Here is a 22,598-nt window from a genome sequence, read left to right on the forward strand (position 1 = left end):
TAGTACCTTAAAGTTCATGGCTAAGAATGACTTAATCTCATACATAGATAATAAAATCAATAAATGTGAAGTGTGCATACGATCCAAAATGACGAAGAAACCTTTTTCAAGTATTGAAAGATCGTCTCAAGTGTTGGATCTTGTGCATAGTGACATCTATGAGTTAAACGACATTCTTACTCAGGGAGGTAAATGGTACTTCATAACCTTTATATTGTTCTAGATATGTGTATGTTTATCTGTTAAAGAGAAAAGATGAAGCATTGAATATGTTTAAAATATATAAAGCAGAAGTAGAGAATCAACTAAATAAGAAGATAAAAATTCTCCGTAGCGATAGAGGAGGAGAACACTTCTCCAATGAATTCGATAACTTCTGTGAAGAACATGAACCAATACATCAATGTACTGCGCCATACACACCTTAACAAAACAAAATAATTGAAAGGAAGAATAGAACATTAGTAGAGATGGTTAACTCAATGCTGATAAGAACAAAGTTGCCACTAAGTCTATGGGGTGAGACATTGCTTGCAGCGTGCCATATACTAAACAGAATTTCATCTAAAAATATAAAATATCTCCATATGAAACATGGAGAAGTAGAAAACCTAACCTAGGATATCCTAAAGTGTGGGGGTGTCTTGCATACTGCAGAACTCCTGATCCAAAAAGAACTACGTTAGGACCAAGAGCTATTAAGTGTGCATTTATAGGATATGTACAAAATAGTAAAGCTTATAGACTTCTAGATATAGAGTCTAATACAATAATAGAATCAAGAGACGTTAAGTTCTTTGAGAACTCACTATCCTTGGAGTCAAAGGATAATGAAATCCAAACTCCTGATAGAGAACCAGTAACACAACTCTACAGATAGTGGAAGCTCCTGTTGAACCTCGTATGAGTCAAAGGACAAGAATAGAGAAGAGTCTAGGAGATGACTATATATACTCACAATGCGTTTTCCATCTTGTAGAAGGAGATAGAGAAAATGTTTAAGAAAAATACTTATAGTGATGACTATAAAAGATGATCCTAAAACATATAAAGAGGTTGTATCCTCTAGAAACTCAACTTTCTGGAAAGAAGCTATAAACGATGAAATGGAATCCATAATGTCAACTTAAATATGGGAACTAGTAAATTTACCTCCAGGTTCTAGACCCATATGTTGTAAGTGGGTATTTAAGAAGAAATATCACACTGATGGGACTATCCAAACCTTTAAAGCTCGACTAGTAGCTAAGGGTTTTAGACAAAAAGAAGGGATATATTACTTTCACACATACTCTCCTGTATCTAGGATAACATCCATTAGGATATTATTTGCACTAGCTTCCATACATCATCTTTACATCCACCAGATGGATATAAAGACCGCATTCCTGAATGGTGACCTCAATGAGGAGGTATACATAGAATAACCTGAAGGATTCGTTCTACCAGGAAATGAAAACAAAGTATGTAGATTAATCAAATCTTTGTATGGATTAAAACATGCACCAAAACAATTATATGAGAAGTTTGATTCCAAAATATTATCTCATGGTTTCATGCATAATGTAGCTGACAAATGCATATATTCTAAAGTAGATGGTAGTTATATCATTATTATTTGTCTGTATGTTGATGACATGTTAATAATAAGTAATAAAATGGAAGGTGTGACTGAAATAAAGAGATTTTTATCTTCCGTATTCAAAATGAAGGATCTTGGACAAGTTGATACCATTCTAGGTATCAAAGTTAAAAAACGTTGTGGGGGTTAGGCTTTGTGTCAATCTCATTATATTGAGAAGATACTACACAAGTTTAACCATCTAAATACAAAAGAAGCAAAGACCCCATTTGATCCAAGTATTAAGCTAAAAGATAATAACGGAAGAACAATTGCTTAATTAGAATATGCGAGTGCTACAGGGAGTCTTATGTATGTTATGCAATGCAGTAGACCTGATATCGCATATGCCGTGAGTAAACTTAGTAAGTTTACTAGTAACCCCAATACTGAACACTAGAATGCAATCAGTAGAGTCCTTGGTTACTTAAAAGCAATCAAAGACTTAAGACTATTTTACTCAAAATTTCCTGTCGTATTGGAAGGATATACCGATAAGAGCTGGATATCGAGTGCAGGGGACAACAAGTCTACTACAGGGTAGGTATTCACCCTAGGAGGTGTGGCTGTATCTTGGGGATCTAAGAAATAGACTTGCATAACGCACTCGAATATGAAGTCTGAATTCATTGCCCTAGCTGTAACAGGCAAAAAGACTGAGTGGCTAAGGGATCTTTTATTAGAAATTTCTTTCTGTGTAAAGCCTATATTGGCTGTGTCACTACATTGTGATAGTGAAGCCATATTAGCTAGAGCCTATAGTGGCACATATAATGGTAAGTCTAAACATATCAGTCTTCAACATGATTATGTCAGACAATTGATTCAAGATGGAATCATTGCTATTTTCTATGTGAAATCAAGCAATAACCTAGCAGACCCTTTCATTAAACCTCTACCGAGAGAGGTAGTAAAGGCTACATCTAGAGGGATGGGGTTGAAACTCTTCAACCAAAGTTTCACCAGTAATGGTAACTCAACATGAAGTCAGAAAATCTCTAATTTCGGATTTAATTAGTAAGAACAAGTCATTGATATGTGAAAAGTTTTCAACACTAAATTATAAAACCTCATCCATAATAGATAAGTGTTGAGTATTATGAAAGAGGGTTGAGTCTTAGAACTCTTGATGAAATCTAGTCTAAAAGACAATTGTAAGATCCGTATCTTAGCCCGTATCGTTCCGTAGACGTCCACGGTCCTCCCGGTCGAATTTCGATGACCCACGATCTGTTATCAATATTTGCTCGCGATCCTAAGTCATGTCCCGTATATCAGAGTCGGCTCAACTCGAAACTTTTATCCTCGCGACCGCGCTATCGTCGCGATTCCGATGCCGCGTATTACGAGCCGAAGCGATACCTAGGTCAGGAGATGTGGGCCTATGTTCAGTTTGAGAAAAACGCCATGCGTTGTGAATACCGAGAGAATCTCTACAATTAATCACATCAATCATAAGTCAAGTACAACCCATCACTCACCCATACCTCTCTCTTCACCAAGTCAACAACACCCATACCTAACCATTCCCTTCTTACCAAAAGTTAAAAGAAACCATACCCTCCATCCCATCTCCCTTACAACAACCCATTCTCTCCCTCATTTTCTCACTCCATCCCAAGCACCAAGGGAGTACCAACGTCTAAGCTTCCCAAGCCTAACCCAAGTGTGGCCCACTTCCCTACCCTAATCTCCCATCTTAGCCGTCCAATCTTTATCACTCTCCATCAAGATCGAAGCCAAGGAGCCTAGAAGTTCAAGGAGCTAAAGAGGAAGTCAATAGGTAGGTGCTTTATAGGCCTAGATTTAATGCTTTGATGATGGACCAAGTGTGGCCTACTGATTGATGGTATGGATCTCACTTTAGACCCTAGATGTGGCCGATGGCACACTCTCATGATCATTTAATGATGGGGCCATTCTCCATGGATCCCATCATGATGTTTATTTTCTTTGCATGAATAGGGTCATCTAGACATTGCATTTTAGTGGAGAAAGGATCTCCACCGTTGATTTTGATCGGTGGACCCACATGTAATGGGACTCACTTAATGTATGTTGTGATGTATGGAAGGGAGGACTCATAGTACCAGGGTCCCTCCATCACTTGATCTCTCTCTTTCTCTCTCTCTTTCCCTGATTTTATGGTCCGCTTGTAATGGATGTATTTCATCCTTATTGGGCACCAAGTGGACCCAACCGGGGCCCACGTTGCAGCCGTTTTGCTACCCCTCTTGGAGGGTCTGGATGATGGGAAGACATAAATATTAGGTGGGCCCAGCATGGCCAGATGGCCAGGGCCAGAACTTGTTGGACGATTGTCCAGTAGCGTCTGGATGCTGGTTGGGAAAAACCAGATATCATCTTGATTCAAAGTGTTTGGGTGGGCCACTCATGCAGACCCCACCTTGATGTATGAATTTAATCCACGCCGTCCATTCTAATTCCCAACCCATTTTAGGCGTTGAGCCGAAAAATGAAGCCAATCCGATAATCAAGCGGGCCATACCATAGAAAGCTGTGATTTCTACCGTTTACATCTGTTAGGACCCACTTTGATGTTTCTATACACCAAAATACTTCGAATATTGGGCTCATTTAGACTGTCTTGAGTTGTAGAATCCAATGGGTGGAGTGGATCCACCTGATGCGGGTCCCACCCATGAAAAACCATGGAAAAATAAATTTTTCAAAAAAAAAAAACAAATGTATTGGCAGGGGTTGACGCCCTGGTTGCTGACGTCCAGCGTCCAGAGGACGCTGAAGCTGCTGCTGGGACGTAGGCAGGGACAGTGGGCCCCACCTCAGGCCCCCACTGTGATGCATGTGGAGCATCCACACTGTGCATTTGATGGGCCCCCTCTAAGCATGGGATTACCCCAAAAATCTGCCGTCCATGGCACTCAAGTGGTCCACACCACTAGCAGCAGATGATTGAACGTTTACGATTGAAATTTTTTTTTTGGTCAGAGGAGTTTTAGATCTATATGGAATTTGTTTTTCATCTTAATCCAGGTCTTTGTGACCTTATTAACAGATTGGATGGAGAATAGACGTTATGGTGGGCCACACGTGTGGCCCCACCACGATGGCTGTGTTGCATCCTCACCGTCCAACCTCTGGACAGTGGGAGGCTGGGTCCACTGGAATACCTCACACCAGCAGTCATAACTGCTATACTTGATGTCAGCAAGCTCTGTGGGTCCTATTTGGTGTATGGGATCCCCAAGCCGTCCACCTGTTTTGTTATGTGGGCCACACCGCGATGTATTTGTTTCATCCACACCGTCCAGATGTTTGGACGGTGCTAGACAATGTTTGGACAATGCTGATTTACATGGACAATGTTTGGACGGTGCTTATCATCATATGTGGGCCATGTGCCCCATGGAATGATGTGTATAGTGATACACATGTTGTACCTGCAACTATTTAGATTTTAAATGTAATCCAAGCTCCCATCTGTGAGGTCCACTTTGATGTATTTTGTGGCCCATTTGTCAGGCCCACTTTGATGTATTTTGTGGCCCATTCAAGATGCCCACCTTGATATACTTGTGGCCCATCTGTGAGGCCTACCTTGATATATTTATAGCCCATTTATGAGGCCCATTAGTGCGGCCCATTGATGTAGCCCACTTGATATGTATGAGGCCCATTAGTACGGCCCATTGATGTAGCCCACTTGATGTGTATAAGGCCATTGGTACGGCCCATTGATGTAGCCCACTTGATGTGTATGAGGCCCATTAGTACGGCCCATTGATGTAGCCCACTTGATGTGTATGAGGCCATTGGTACGGCCCATTGATGTAGCCCACCTGATGTGTATGAGGCCCATGTGCAGGGCCCATCCGTGATGTATATTAGGCCCATGTGTAGGGCCTACCTATTGCGTATTTGAAGCCCATGAGTTGTGGGCCATCGTAATGTAATTGAGGCCCAGTTATGAGGCCCATTATGATGTATTTGTGACCCATTTGGCGAGACCCACATTGATGTATATATGGCCCACGTGAGGAGGCCCACTGTGATGTGTTCGTGACCTTTGGCGATGCCCGGCGTGATGTATATGAGAGGCCCACGTGATGTATTTGAGGCCAGGTGCAGGGCCCACCTGTTGTGTATTCAAACTCCGATGTGATATGTGATTTTGCCATGATTTATGTAATAATGTTTATGTGGGCCACTCCTTGGGAGCAATGTTGGTTAAATGGCCACATTGTTGGGCAATGATGGTTTAACGTCCACATTGTGACCTTCCCTTAGGCCTTGTTCGTCCGATTCCGATTATCGAAGGCGATTATCGAGGCCGATTGTCGAGGCCAATGCCGATTGTCGAGGCCGAGGCCGATTGTTGATTCTAATTGTCGAGGCCGAGTCCAATTGTCGAGGCCGATTCTGATTGTCGAGGACTGATCCTCATGTTACTGATTAGGTCTACTGTCCTTCTATGGACCCCGCCATATTTAAGCCGATTATTGACTACGATTGAGTTAATATACGCACTGTGTATGAGCTAGTGTAGCGTTGTGATTATATGTAGCCTGTTGTGATTTTAAGATGCCCATTGTAATCATGTGAGGCCCATTGTGGCCATGTGGGGCTCATTGTGATTATAGGAGGCTCATTGTGATGGTATGAGGCCCATGGTGATTGTATGAGGCCCATTGTGCGAGGCCCGTCTTGACTGGATGAGGCCTATTACGATGTATGAGGCTCATTGTGATTGTGTGAGGTCGAGCATTGTTATGATTGATGATCGTGCATGACATACACCATGATTCATGCACATATGTATCATTTGCATGTTTGTTATGAGATGTGGTTGACCATTGCATATGTCATTGGGTAGGTTATAATGAGACTCTCTTATAGGTGGAGATTGCCTCATATGAGCGCATGGTATATGCAGGATTGATGCATGACTGGATTGTGTGTTATGATTACTATATGCCCTAGTGACATCAGGGTCGTAGTCTCCACAGGCATGTCGTGGATGGTTAGATGGGATCCCGAAAATGTTTGGTTCTAGCATCTGGGCATTTTGGATGTCCGTGGGTGAAAGTCCCTAAACCTCTGAGGCCAGGAGATACCCCAACGTCGAGACGGAGTGGATACATGAGCGACCAAGTGCCGAATACCAGGAGGCTACGTCTCCTACTATGTCGTGGTCGATTGAGAGAGGCTATGGCCTTACCCACCCGAGAGTAGGGGGCATAGCTAGGTTGAGTTTGACTAGCTCGTGAATGGGTCCGCTATCGACGTGCCGGGTAGATATTGGCTGACTACTGGCTAAGCGGATAGTGAGGTCTCTTCCACTTGCATGGTCGCACGTCAGTGGGCGGCGATTTGCATGTAGAGTGTACTAGACCCCGGTGATGATTCCAGAGATGTATAATACTGATTTATGGAGCAGGAGTTGCATACTCATTCATTCATTCACTATCCACTCAGGTTAGTGGTGCGCAACTATTCGTTAAGTGTACCTCCGCAATGGCCGAGATTTCGGTTGGGGCGCGCGACTAACCTGAGATCAGGAGTTTGCCACATTGAGTCTGACTATCCAAATTAGGTATGGGACTGGTTTGAATAGAAGTCGTTTGTGATGGACTCCATAGCCTGCGATACTACGTACTATCATCCCAACTTCACACTCCAGCATGGTTATTCCATTTGCACTGCATATTGCATTACATCCGCGGCATATGACATTTTGGGTTGCTATATTTCTGCATTTATATGACCTAAATAAGGCTGATGGTATTCGTAGCTCTTCCGAATTACATATTGTATTGCATCAACGATATCTGATATTTAGTTCACTATGTTTCCGCATTACATAACCGATTTATATGACATTGACTTGTTATGTTTTTTTTATCACATATCCTGGATAAGGTTGATGATATCTTTATGGACTTACAGTACTTCCGCCTATTCTGATATCGTATGATTCATGCTAGTAATTCTGATATTGTATGATTAAGGCATTGTATTGAATACTTGACACTTATCTTGTGCACACACTTACACCACCCTCAGAAGCTTTATATAAGCTTATGCACGATAGATGCGTGCAGGTGACGATAGGACGCAGTCGGGTTAGGGCAAGAGCGTGCGGCAGATCTTCTGGAGATTTTATTATATGCATGTATTCCCTTTTCAGTATTGTACTAAAATGATTATATTAGTAGATATGTGGTGATGATGTTGTTCTTATGAATTGGGTATACCTGTGATTATGCTTCCTATGAAACAAATTTATGTTGAAAATTCTCCTTGTAAGATCTCAGGATCGGAATCTGGCGTATGAGCGTTGGGAGCCAAGAATGGAGTACTACGGAGGCTGTCGGCATCGGATTCGGCGATCGGGATTCCTGTGAGTCCGATCTCTGGGTTTGGGGTGTGACAATAAGTGTCTTATAGTAACGAAGACACTTGAAGGATTTCACCTATATGAACGTAGAGATGGTGCCGTCTCTTATAAGAGTTAGGAGTTTTCTCTTGGGATCGTTCACGAATTAGGATAAGCACATGACCATTAATTGTGCTGAATAAGATTGTGAGAACTCTAACAAACACATAGCGAATATGTGTATAGTTTCTCTGACTCTGTTATTTAGGAATAACTGGTTCAATGCTACGGCTACTAGTCATTTTGGTAGAGTTTTGAGATACTTACACCAAGGGAAAATTAAAATCGAAAGATATATTTCTTTATGCATATAAGCTGATTATTCTGGCAGAAATGTTTTATCGAGAAAATATATTTTTATAAAAATCAGTGGGAGGTTATTATAAAATATTAATTTTATAAATATAATTTAAAATAAAAAATAATATATAAAAAGTGTTTGAAAAACACTTTTTTTGTGGTTTTTGAGAATAGTCCCACATTGAAAAAAAAAGGAGGAATTTTTGTAGTTTATATGAGAAGTGTGGAATATTATAGTACTTACCCGCATGGTCCAAAGGAGAATGAAACTTGCATGTTCCAGTGCATAGCACTGGAACACCCGCACGCGCGTTTGTGCTCGGGCACGAGCTCGGTCTCGGTCACGGGCTCGGTGCGAGGGCGTAGGCATGGGCATGTGAAGCAGTGTGATTGTAAAGGCGCTAGTGGCACACTTTGCACTTCGCACGTGCGCATCATGTCGCTCCATTCGCTAACCGGAGCCACACTCAAGTAATACTAATACGAATCAAAGCCTCTCCTATCCTACAAACCAAAAATCAGCAATATAGCAAGGTTGATCAGAACCATCGCTTGAAAAACAGACCAATGGAGTGGGCTAGAATGGTTCAATTGAATCAATGGCTGAAGAAGTGACCAGTGTAGTGGTCTAAATCACAAATTTCTCATCCTTTTCTTTTGGGATTCTTCTTTTATTGTAATTCTGCTAGATAGTGTGTAAACGAGTTCCATTTGTGGGCTTTCGTGTTTGCTGAACGCAGACCCACACCAAGCTTGTCGTATCCTAGAAGTGGTTTGCCTGTAACCTATCATCATACTCAATCTTTTTGAGTAGGGGCAAATAACGCTTTAAGGACAGCATCTCAGACGTACTTCAGCTTGTCCTTAGTTCGGATCATCTTAATTTTCGGATTTCATATTTTACAAAAATATTATTATTATGTATAAATTAGAACATCGAATACATCCAGATGTACTGTAATAAGATGCGCTGGGAATGTGGTCATTGGATCTCAGACTTCTTTGACAACACATACTGATTATCAAAAGGGTTGAAACAATCCAATTGAGAGTGTGCTATGAACGGTTTAGATCATTGGAATTATGTTTGACGACTAGATTCGTGACTTACTGGAATAGGTGGGATGTATTTGAGCAAACCTCGTTGTCACAATTTTCTTCCTGACCATGGCCACAAATCAAATGGCTAAGGTTGTCCCATCGAGAAGATTCCTGAGAAATGTTCCATTTGAGTGAAGATGGTCGGACTATCTGAACCATCCATTTTCTCATTTTCTGATTGAAATATAAGCCACAGAAATTTTTTCTTTATAATGTTTAAATTCATCCTACACATTTGATAGCCAGAAACGCGTGCATCTATCTAACGTGGCCGTATAGCATACCATCCATCATCGTACCATCTAGCCAAAACGATCTCCAAAAAACAGAGACGAGCTTAGTCCAATGTTTATATGGACTCGACCAATCAGGGTGCATGTTTCGAACTGAAATTCCCACGTGCGGCAGTATCATCATCCTATTTCATCCGTGGGGGCCACGAGTAAATTCCCCCACCGTACTCCCGAGATTGAATGAAAATCCCGCGGGCTACCATACCGTTCATGACAAACAGATATTCATCTCGCTTAATCCATTCCTTCACTTTTCAGTTTTCAGTCTCCTTCCCTCAGAACCGGTTTAAGCAGGCGTGTGAAGAAGAAAAGAAGCCGGTTCATGAAATCTGCCATCTTCTTCTAGTAATCAACAGCAATGCCTTTTCTCTTGCAATCCATCCACCCTCTTTCTTTATCCCATCCGTCAACGACGACTCGGAGATTTCGGCTCCGCGTTCCGTCTCTTAAACTGCCCAAAGGCAGATGCATCTGCGCTGCTGGTGGTAGAAGCGATGATGATTATCACGCCACTCTCAAAGCTCTCAAATCCAGAGGCCGCACTCCAAGAAAGTCTCTTGGCCAGGTTGCCATTCCTTCCCTTTTTCCAAATTCCCTCTCTGTCTATTTGATTTAATTTTTTTTTTTCACTTACCGAGCTATGAACCAAATCATCTTTTGGAATTAAGGATGTCCTAATCTTCAAGAAATAAGAAAAAAATCTAGACAAGATGACAGTGAACTGCCGCCGAATCGACTTGAATATCATCTTTTCAAAACAACACTTCAAAACAGGGGTTTCAAGCTTCTCTGATTTTATATGGGACCCAGCGTCACTCAAGCGGTTTTAACTGGTAAGGTTGATAATTTTTTTCTTGCATGGTTTAACTGATGTTACAGTTACATGACTGGAATGGCTGTAATGAAATGAGTAAATGGAAAATGGGAAGAAGTGAAAGTGTCCTATACATGCAAGATGTTGACAGGGAAAAAGGGCTGTATGTGAAAGTTCGCATTCGGTGGCTGTTTGTGATTTTTCTCTTGACTAGGAACTGTATCCTTGTTGTCTATTTTACAGTCTATAATTCAAACTCATCTTCTTCTTTTCTTTTTCTTTTTTTTTTTCTTTCTAAAATTACAATTGGAACTATGGATATTCTTGCATTATTTGTTTGTTGGTTTATTCCATTTGCTGTGAATTTTAAAGGACCCACTATTATATATTATGCCTGGCTATGTTTGAATTCTTATTTTTTGGTATCCTAGATATGTGTTTCTGTTTTTTGAATTGGAATTGAATGGTTTTAGCTCAGCAAAACAGCATTTTCCTTCCACATTAGGACCTGATAGCCCTGTATGATGTGTAAATGCAGCATTACATGTTGAGCTCTTCCATTAACGAGCAGCTTGCCAGTGTAGCTGAAGTTAAAGATGGAGATGTTATCCTTGAAATTGGGCCTGGAACAGGGTCTTTGACTAACGTCCTTCTAAATGCTGGTGCAACAGTCATTGCAGTTGAAAAGGTTTGGGGCCTCTCCTAGCTATAACTTTAGTTGGTTGTTTTTGATGGCTATGGATTTTTCTCTTTTATTTTATCAGCCATTTGGTTTTCTATACCTTGTGTTTACTGTTTTACTGGTGTTGTAATTCCAAGCCTATAGTAAACCCTGATCAACCCCAGATATTATAAATTCGGATCTAATACCACTTGTCAATCCTGCACTTTGCGGAAGCATGTTCAACGAAGATAGAATAATCAAAATAGAATCAACCAATCAAGCAATCACAAATACATGATTTTATTTTGAAAACTCTTTCAAGTAAAACCATGACACAAAGCGACAGAAATCTCCACTATAATCGAAACCTTTGAGTTACACCACTCCCTTTCTCCGATTACATAAGCAATTTGATCTCCCATTGCAATGCATAACCCTAAGAAAACCCCTAGCCATTGAGAAAAAAAATCCGTTCCCAAGTCCTTACAAGTGTAGAAAACCCTCTCTCAATGTAAGGACCTTACCCTATGAGAGAAAACACTTGTCCTCACAAAGCCCTAATCGAATAAGGAATTAAATACCCCGACTTAAACAAAACCACGTAACGGATTCAAAGTCCGTCGGTTGTACTGAACTCACCGTCGGTCGGGCTGAACTTACTGTCGGTTGGACCGACATAGTCCTGCTTTACTCTTGACTTCTGACTGGGCAGTTCGGTTTGACCGATAGAGTCATGCTTCATCTCCCAGACTGTGTAGAATCCAAGGCATCCACACAACAACTGGGTTAATCCTAATTACATCGTCACCCACTACCATCGTATGGCATATACGTTGTAAATACAAGTGTTTGCATACGAAACAGTCAAAGATTCTGGAATGAGATTATTATTGTTATTATTTGTTAACATAGAGCGGGTTTTCATATTAATGGCAATGATCTATATAAGGACATCTGCCTTGAATTTTATTTATATATGTGTGTGTGTGTGTCGTCCGAAACCAGTACATATCACCCAATATACAACGATATTACCACTGACCGATTCTGCTGTATTGGCCCGAAACAGCATGATGTGGGGCGATACAGGGCCGTATCAATGGTGAACGATACAATATCAAGTACACCAATTTAAAGTCTTGCTAACAATTCTCGCAGGCGATTATTTGATACTCTGGCAGAGTATTACACTTGATGCACAGGCACTCAGAAATTGTATATCTGGCATGCATTAACTGAAATTAAACTTAGTAATTGTGGAACCCATTGTTGCTAATTCACAGTCTGAAAACCTCTGATTCTTGGACACATGTTTGTGAAAATAAGACCATTGGATTTTATTTTTTTCATTTTTAACCATCCAATAAATGTCCACCAATCCAGTAGTCATATAAGCAAATGAGCGTAATTTTTGATTCAAGACACTTCTAGATTGAGATGCATAATTTGGTAAGCTTAATTTGAATGACTTGTATGCCATGTATGCAATTTCTAAGTGCATGGGTGTCATTCATCACACTTTGCTAGAGAATTAAAGTTCTTTTTCAAGGTTGAAACATGCTTCCCTGTGCACACAATCAGATGTGCCATCATGGCACACAGGTAAAAGATCCAATCTGTCCATCAGGTGGGCCCTACTGTGAATATGCAGCTGCACAAAAATAGGCTATGGGCCCAACTGTGAATATGCAGCTGCACAAAAATAGGCTAGTTCACTTGTAAGGATAGTTACAGTTTATAAAACAGTTTGACAGGTGACAAAAGGAAAAGAAAAAAAAAAAAAAAAACTTTGCATGTTTTTTCTAACATTGTGGCCCACCTAAAGAACGGACTAGTGCAATTTTAGGGCTCAAGGCTCTATGGGACAAGGTGGTGGAAAGATCTGAAAAGAGGTTGGCTTCATGGCGAACGCGGTATCTTTTGCTTGGCAGTTGCATCACCCTTATCAAGGCGGTTTTGTCAAATCTTCCCCTTTATTTTATGTCGATTTTCAAATGTCCGGCTAAGATATTATCCAGACTTGAAAAATTGAGACAAGATTTCTTGTGGAAAGGGGCAAAAGAGAAAAAGAAGATTCATTTAGCAAGTTGGGAGGAAGTGTGTAAAACTTATGAGGGTGGAGCAGGGATTGAAGACCTAAAGACCATGAACACAATGTTGCTCGGGAAGTGGCTTTGGAGGTTTAGAGAAGAAGAGGGAGCTCTCTAGAGGAGGGTATTGGTGGACTAGAGCCTCATCAATCTATAGGACCTCCGACTCTTTGGAAAGGGGTCCAAGCCGTTGAATCGGCTTTCTCAGAAGGTGTGGGTTTTTCGGTAGGTAATGGAGAAAAGGTTAGATTTTAGGAGGATATTTGGGTGGGATCCTCTCTCTTGAAAGATGAATTCCCTGCTATCTATCGGTTGGCTCCGGTTCGGGATGTCATGGTGGTGGACTGTTTTTCCTGCATTGGGGAGGCGGTCGTTTGGGAGCCTCCATGCAGGCATTTTCTTCGAGACAAAGAAGTGAGCAAGTTTGGTAGTGTCCTTGAGCGTATTCATCTTGTCAAACAACCACTTGCTCTAAAAGCTCGAGCCATTAGGGGATGGTGTATAAATGTATATCAAAGGATTTTAACACTCCCCCACACGTGCGGGGTGAAGCTTCGCACAACATACTAGGCAAGGGTGGAGGGACACTCATACCATAAACAATCTGGGCTTGATTTCTTGGTCCCTGGGCTGGACTTGATTTTCTTGACTCCTTGTGGGAGAACATATCACGGAGGCATATTTGCTGCTCTTGGGATTCAAACACATGACCTTTCGTTCTGATATCATGTCAAACAACCACTTCATCTAAAAGCTCGAGCCATTAGAGGATGGTGTATCAATGTATATCAAGGGATTTTAACACATCTCTTTCCCCCTATCACTTCCGACTCAGACAAAATGGTGTGGTCGGTTGATAAGTTGGGATCATTATCAGTTAAATCTTTCTATTTCCTCTTGTCAAGAGGCAAGCATCATTTTCAGGAGGCGAGTTTGGGCCCTTTTTGGCATCTCAATGTCCCTTTGAAAATTGTAGCTTTTGGGTGGTTGGTGGGGAGGATGAAAAGTCTGACCATAGACAATCTTCGAAAGAGAGGGATTTTGCTTCCAAATATTTACCTTATGTGTATGTGAGACGGAGAATCGATGGATCATCTCTTCTTGCATTGCTCTTTAGTCTTTCTTTAGAGCATCTTGGGCTGATATTCTTTGTCGCTGTTGTGGGTCACCCCGGATTTGGTAGTTAGTGCTTTAGCCTCATGGATTGGGGTCTATCTTGGGAAAGAAAGATCAGCTCTATGGAGAATGGCGCTTCTAGCTATATGGTGGGTGATTTGGGAAGAAGGAAAGCGAGATGTTTTAACAACATGTGCAAGCCGGTTGAGAGCATCTCCTTAAGGGCAATGAAGATGGTTATTGAATGGGCCACTTGTGTTCCTAAATTGAAGGATTGTAATTTGTGCTTCCTTGGGTACCTTTGGGTCGCCATCTTGGTGTCCCTTCTTGATTTGTATTGTTCTTTCCTTTTTGTTTTTAATATAATTCAGTCATATTTCAATTTTTTAGGGGTATGTTATAGTCACTGTCCGTTATAATCTGATCAACGGTCTAGATCATTGATCAATGGATCCTACATGCACTAGGAAAAAGAAGAAGAAAAGAAATAGGTCTGTTTGGGACGAGATGTACAGAGGCAGCTCGGTATGTGTTGGTTGTCCTTACTTCTTGATGCATGGGGAATACAGGAGAGTCACTCCGTATATATCGGTATTGGGTGGGTGTTGTATTGTGCCCTGCCAAAACTGGTATGTACTGGGCGAAATATATCAGTTTTGGCCAGTACTATGAACCTTGGTTCATAGGGGATGAATCCCATGGCAGATAGAGAGTTAACGTTTGATGTATCCATGGACATGTTATTTGGTTTTCCATTTGCTGCTCATTGCTCGTTTTTTGAGGTTTTTCTTCTTTTCACCAGATAAAAATAACAGAAAAGAATACCTTTTATAATAAATGAAGGAACCAAATATGTTTATTGCAAAAAATTTCTCCCCGAGTTCTTTTTGTGAATTGCTCCATTTAGTTTTGAAGTCCACTGATCACCAATTTACTTGTCTTTCACCATGACGTGCACTTACTATACAATATTTGCTTGGGTTGTGTAGGATCAACACATGGCCATGCATGTAAGGGACCGCTTCGAGGGTACAGATCGACTGATGGTAATTCTTATTGTTGTATATTAAATGATAGTTTGAAGTTGCAATGTGAAAAATTGTAACTATTTTTTTGATGTTGACGTGTTTATGTTTAGCTGAGTTCCTTAATGTACAAAGTAGAGGTCAAATTGATTTAGGTTGCGTTTGATTGCACCAAATATCATGAAATTTCATTACATTTGGCATTAATCATGAAAAATAATGATATTCGATGTAACCAAATGCGCCCTTAATCATTTCATTTTTATTAGAAAATTTACTGGAAACATTAGTCTGGTTTCTTCTGAAATTGTTATTATGAGTGATCACTGCATGTTATTGGCTCCGTATCTCATGCACACTTGGTCACGACAGTTGTTGGGACTGATGTGATATCATGCTAGATTTGTATTACAATCACTAACAGGGTGCCTAAAATAATGTTATGTGAGAATTGTATGTGTCTTTTCAGGATCTTATACCTTGTTAGGTCTGAAAATCCCTCAGTGGTGTTTATGCTATGAAACCTTCAAGAAACGCATTACTTCGTTCTAACCTGGTCACTCATAGATAGTGGCTTAACTGAGGATATGGTCCTCGATAGAGTGGAATGGCGGAACAGGATTTGTGCAGCCAACCCCAATTAGTTGGGATAAGATCTATATGACAATGATGGTCTCAAGTTTTTGTGTTGCCACCTTGAGATCATTGGTTCAACCCTGGTTTGCCTACTGAAAAAGAGGGAGGTGATGAGCCATTATGGAATCTATCTAATAAGCAATCTCGAACCTTTTTCATTAGGATACCTTTTTCTTAGTAAACATGGGGAAGGAGTGTTAATTTATATGCATGCTATTGACCTCTTCTCAAATTCATCATCTTTAAATTGTCACAGATTATCCACAATATTTGTCAACCATCTTGATTACTCCCTATTTCTCTTGATTACTGCTCTTGAGTTTCAGTATCTTATAACTAAATGTAACTAGATTGAGCCACGGTGTTCTTTGGATTCCTATGCTAATACTTTGATTGAAAATGTGCTGAAGATCTCAAAGTGATCTCTGTAGGTTTTGCAAGAGGACTTCACAAAATGTTACATTCGTTCCCATTTGAGCTCCTTGTTAGAAAGTCGAGAGACTGTGGGAAGTGATTCAAACTATGCAAAAGTGAGAACTCTGGACATTTCCTCTCTGTTTTCTTTGTGAGTAATCTCTATGCACTATCCTCTTGAATATGTTTACTTCTTGAAAAGATATGGTTACTCTGTGCGTCTTTCAACAGATGAATATTGCCTTTCAAAATAAAAAATAAAAAATTGCAGATGGTTACTCTGTGCCTCATTATCCCATCGATGCTCTTAGTGAGGCAAAGAAAACGCAATTTCTTTTTAGTCCATATACAAGTAACCTATATTTTGATTGGTTTGGATTTGGATCTACATTTTGGGCCTGATTATTGGTTGTGTTAGGCTTGAGTAGTGGTCTGGTTGGTCACACATATTTAATTCTTAGTTTTATATGTTATTTAATTATGCTTATTATTTGAGAACCTTACAAAAGGCATGTTTCTGGTATGGACGGGATTCTGGATCCTAAAGTGTACTGAAATCTAGACCAAATTTAGATCTGATTTGGAACCCAAACCCCTTTCTGAATCCTAATTCATTCTTGATACTAGACTGGACAAGAACTTATGGGTGCCGGATGTAGATATGGTACCTCACATATGGTACCCTATCTGAACACAACTCATGGATAGCTGTACTCAAATCAACACTCGGCATCCTAAGCCGTAGCTGCTACATGTACAAACTGATACATCAGAAAACTATTAATGTTTGATGCATCAGGACCCTGTCATCTATCTTAGCTCCTTATACTGTTGCATTGCCTACCCACTGTTCTTATTACATTTGCAAGCATTCCCATGCTGTCTGTCAGCTTTTTGGCACCACAATGCCTTTCAGTACTAAGGCTCTGCAAAAGAAATAAATGGCGGTAGTATACTCATGCTTTTCTGACTTGCACATATGCAGGTTTGTTGGCTTTGAACATATGTATGGGATCTTAGAATTGTCTTTATGAAGCTAGATATGCTACTCATTCTTACAAATATATTTATTTATGTAAATGTAGCCAAACAATCTGCCAAGGAGTTGGCTTATCTAGGAATTAATCGAAAAGAAACTGAATAAGCATTTATAATAAAATGCTGCTTCCAACTAACAGGCTGGTGGATGGTCAATGTGGATGAGAGTATCTTTCTGAAATTAAATAAGGAGAAATCAACCGTCTAATTTCTTCAGTTTAATTTTTTTAATGTTATGGAAAAACCATCTTGGAATAACCTACTCGAAACTTGCAGGTAGTCTCCAATATACCTTTCAATATAAGCACAGATGTTGTCAAGCTTCTTCTTCCGATGGGTGACATTTTTTCTGAAGTTGTCCTTTTGCTTCAGGTGTGAAGTGCTACCTTTCCAGCTTTCCACTTTTAATTATGCTAAATGCTAGTTATATATAAGTTTGCTAGTCCCACATGCATGTACAACCCAGGCCATCTGTACTCTAGCACATGTGCCATGTTGACCCGCTAAACATCCAAGCCACCCATCGGGACCCCACGTTGTTGATGCACTGTCCAAAGACCAGGCTGGTCCACTCATCAGGTGAGCCAATGTACAAAACAAATGGATGGTTAAAAGAAGTTTTTGTAACCATTAATTTACTCCATAATATGTGGCCGCTTGATGATTGGACCCATCTATTTTTTGGTCATTAGCATCAGCTCTGTGAGGCCTGCCTGATGGACAACTTGGACCTCACATACATGTGCCAAAGAGCACGTGTGCTGGCATGTAGATCGGGTGGGCTATACGTGCATGAAGATCATTAAACCTCAATTATATTGTGAATACTTTAACTATCATTAGGATTCTGTGATTGATTTCAGAAGGTTTTGTTGCTTACTATTAGAATGGGCAAAACTTTCAGGATGAGACTGCTTTACGGTTGGTAGATGCTTCTTTGGGGACATCTGAGTACCGGCCCATAAATATTTTTGTGAACTTCTACTCGGGTAGGCTTTTACTTTAATGTTACAATATGGTAGAACTGGTTCTTACAGAAGAATGATGACACTTAGACATTGCTGTTCTCTGATCTATTGATTTGTACCCTATGGATGGTGATTCTAGATCTCCTATTTTGACTTTTACTAGTTATCACTGCATGAAAATGTGAAATTATTGCCTATCTTGATATATCTGTCAACCACATCAAATTGTATTGTTTATGACCACTCTACTACTAAGACTCCATTTCTGTTTTTTCTTTTCCAGATCCTGAATACAAATTCAAGGTCTCAAGGACAAATTTTTTCCCTCAACCAAATGTACGTAATTTTTTCATCTTTATTAGCGCAGTTGCATGAATCATAGTATACAGTGTTGTTCCATCCAAGATACGCCAGATTTCTCTAAAAGTGCATTGACAGAATCCTTCATATGGATTTTTCCTCACCCCTGTTCCCTAGGACCTGTGTTAGAGAGCTTTGTTTGCAGATTTACTTTTCAGCAGCTTTTCACTGACAATGTACAGAGTTACATCTCTTCTCGGTTTCTCAGCGTGCTGATCCTCTTTTTTAATAATCCTTTTTTTAATCAAATCATCGTTACCTCTCCAAAAAAAAGAAGAAAAAGCATGCTAGTTTCTGAAATAATTAATGGGTCCCACAAATCAAATCTGTGGGGATGAGTTTCCGATATGATAAATTTAGGGAAAATGATGATACTTGTTTGGATTGGTAGAATAAAAAAAGTAGATTTAGAAAGGAAAACATCATTTTTGAGGAAAACCAAAATCTGTGGAAAAGAATCCTGAAAAGGATGTTTTAGTTTCTGTGATTTCTAAGGAAATGTGGAATAGTCAATGGTCGAAAAGGGAAATCTGCCTCATAGAAGTGTGGAAATGAGGATTATCAAGCTTTTTTTTTTTTTGGAGGAAAATGAATAACCCTTTATTAGGAAAACTTTTTTCTATAGGTTACATTATTGTTGCAATTGGCAGTAAATGTCACATCTGCAGAAAATGTTTTCTTTTGCATATTACTTATTGGATTCGACCAATCCAACAAGCCAATATTAGGGTCTGTTTGTTTTTATGAATTCCATGATAAAGTAATGTAAGTGGGCCATCTTTATTATTTTCCAATGTTTGTTTAAACAAGTATTAGGACAAATAAATTGAGGGTCAAATGCATATGTAATAGGAGAGAGGTAAATGCATTTGTAATTATTACAATTTTACATTATAAAATCCCAACCTGAACAATATTTCATGGTTAAAACAAACACTGAAAGCATGTCATCATTATGATCAAATGTACTTGACATCACCAGACAAGTAAAGCAAATTGCAATCATTACCCACTTTCTTTCATTTACTGAGGTGATTGAAAAAACAAACATTCCCTTAGTGTGGATCGTGGGTGCTTTAAGTGAATGGAAAATTGAAGCATGTCCTCATTTTTTTTGAGAATGACCATTGATCTTAGTGTCTGTCCTTGTGCAGGTTGATGCTGCTGTGGTTACATTCAAACTAAAGCAAGCTGCAAACTATCCACCAGTTGCTTCAGCTAAAAGTTTCTTTTCAATGGTTGGTACTCATCCCTGCTTATTCTCAATTCTTTATGCAGATTGTTTTGTCATTATATATATATATATATATATATATATATATATATATATATATATATATATAGCATGCATGCACGCAAACATGTGTATCGATACCGTTCATACCATTTCTGCCAGGTGTTTTGTGCATTCTGTACTTGCACGAGTCTTCAATAAATTTGGTGTTGGATTTCAAGGCACTAAATATGGTATTTATTATTATTATTGTAGATCGCTGATAATTTTCCCAAATGGGCAACTACAATAATTGTGAAATGTTCTGTGGGCTAGCAAACAGGGTTTGAAGAAAATCAAGATTTTCACGAAAAAAAGCATTTTTTATGCTAAGCTTGCGCTATTCTCTTGCAGCACTCAGACAAAAATTAGCATGTGATATTTTGGAGGCATTTCAAATTATGGTAGAACAGCTGATTTGTGGATGTGAGGATGCCACAACATAACATTGAAAAATTGTGAGTGCGTGGCTGTTTGTAGGATGGATTACCTGCATTTGTTATCAGTTGGGATAATTGAAATAATTTTACAAGATGCATGTTCCCCTAACATGTTAAAAATATATTGAATCACATGTACAATTACTATGCAATTTATCACTGGATGGACTAAAAAATGTCATTACTGAACTTGAGTCATCATTGTATAACTCGGAAATGCAGTGCATCATGTAAGCTCAAGGTTTGACATATCATCCAACACCGGTATGTATTGCCGGATATATACTGGTATTTTCTATGAATGATAAGGCTGTATCAGCTTATATTGGTCCGATACAGCCTGATACAGGGCCAATATGGCATGATTCAACCCCATAATAGTCGTGAATGATTCAATACACAAAAACCAATTTGCAAAACATGTTTAAGCTTTTGCTGTTTCTGGGATTTGTTCTACTGGATGAAATCTTTTGCTATTTCAAGGGGACTTTCATATATTGTATCCTGTTGTCACCTTTAAGTTATTTGAGAAGCTTCTTTTATTTTTTGACAATTTGTCATTACTTAATTTAGGTAAATTCTGCCTTCAACGGGAAGCGCAAGATGCTCCGCAGATCGCTGCAGCATACATGCACTTCTCTTGAGATTGAAAAAGCTCTCGAGAATGCAGGCCTGCCAGTTACAGTAAGTATCTATTAGGGTAATATCACTTTCTTTGCTTATATTACAGACCTGCTGATTTACTTATTGCATACTCACGATTGCTTGCAGTCAAGACCGGGGGAGCTTACTTTAGATGATTTTGTGAGATTGCATAATTTAATTACAAATGTATAGTGTACCGAGCCTGCTTGAGAAGATTGGTTTGTACCACTGCCTCACCACAGGAATACAGGCACATCCTTCTAACTCATTGTTGAAGCTATGTCAGATTCATTCAATATCAATGGTGGATGAAAGCAGCTAATCTACACAGCCCATATTTAATTGCTGTGACTGTTTGCACGTATACCGCAAAAAGATCATTGCTATGGTTTTTGCTCCTGACAGCTTGCTGGCCAAAAAGGGGGATAAAAAAGAAGAGGAAAAAGAAAGAAAGTGCATCTCCATACATCTTCATCCGGGAATCTGGAGCAGGACTGCAGACGTGCTATCTGTAACAATACCTTTGCTTTTCTTGGTATTACCATAAAATGTAGTATTGTATATTAGAACTATGGTACTCTCAAAGAGTAACTCAATTTTCACTTGAACATCTGGGAAGTTATTCCAGAGAATTGCTTGGCCTGCATCATATGACAGTGAAATGACTGAAACTTGTTGCAAGTACTATTCGTGGGACTTGGTTGCCCATGGAACCCATCAGGCAGGCCAAGCAATTCTCTGGAATAACAAGTCCCACGAATAGTACTTGCAACAAGTTTCAGTCATTTCACTGTCATATGATCCCTGAGGTGCATGAAAGTCAATCATCAATGGCAGCAGCATTATGTCAACAGCCTATGTGCCTCCCCATGCATGGACTGTGTGGCACCCATAGTCTCATCGTGAGTGAGTTAGCTGACAACCCAAGTCCACTTGGAAGATGAGAAGACACACTGGAGAGACTAGAAGACAGAAGGCTTGTATTGCATTAAAACTTGTATAAACTTAAAAACCTTCTCAGGTGTGTTACAAATGAGGATAACTTTCCTATATATGCTTAAGAACCTTCATCTTTTATGAATGTTGGAACCAAAGAGAAACCATGGGAGTCACCGTCTACAGCCTCTCTTTTCTCATACGTCCACCCTCCTCTCACCATGTTTTGGTGCTACAAAATTACAGCTTGGTACTTTTGTGTTGCCAAAAGCAGAATAAGGGTGCATGTATCAAGGAAGTGGGTGTAAATATCAATTCTTGGTGATCATCTCTTCAACCATGCAAAGGTTAATTTAATCATTGTTTGTCCTGTTCAAACAACCCATACACATAAGCAGCAGTCCACAGCCCACTTCTGACAGAATTCAGAAACAATTCAGTCAGAA

The 22,598-nt window shown here is 39.7% G+C and overlaps 1 protein-coding gene across 3 annotated transcripts; it reads left to right on the forward strand.

The window, feature by feature from the left end:
• Nucleotides 1-9,948: 9,948 nt before the first annotated feature.
• Nucleotides 9,949-21,824, forward strand: LOC131248490 (ribosomal RNA small subunit methyltransferase, chloroplastic). Of its 3 annotated transcripts, none has more exons than XR_009172268.1 (10): nt 9,949-10,298; nt 11,086-11,235; nt 15,407-15,463; nt 16,510-16,608; nt 17,807-17,902; nt 18,435-18,519; nt 18,782-18,834; nt 20,013-20,096; nt 20,486-20,589; nt 21,145-21,255. XR_009172268.1 is itself a non-coding variant. In XM_058248778.1 (10 exons), exons 1-10 carry the CDS (start codon nt 10,092-10,094, stop codon nt 21,406-21,408), a joined length of 1,008 nt encoding a protein of 335 aa, XP_058104761.1. In that variant the 5' UTR covers nt 9,956-10,091; the 3' UTR covers nt 21,409-21,824. The 3 variants fall into 3 exon arrangements, 2 of the variants coding, with proteins under 2 accessions (XP_058104762.1, XP_058104761.1); XM_058248778.1 differs by lacking the exon at nt 20,486-20,589 and adding an exon at nt 21,343-21,824 and having other exon boundaries at nt 9,956-10,298; XM_058248779.1 differs by lacking the exons at nt 11,086-11,235; nt 20,486-20,589 and adding an exon at nt 21,343-21,824 and having other exon boundaries at nt 9,953-10,298.
• Nucleotides 21,825-22,598: the final 774 nt, after the last annotated feature.

Source organism: Magnolia sinica, chromosome 6 (genome assembly GCF_029962835.1).
Source record: "Magnolia sinica isolate HGM2019 chromosome 6, MsV1, whole genome shotgun sequence".
Taxonomy (NCBI): Eukaryota; Viridiplantae; Streptophyta; class Magnoliopsida; order Magnoliales; family Magnoliaceae; genus Magnolia; species Magnolia sinica.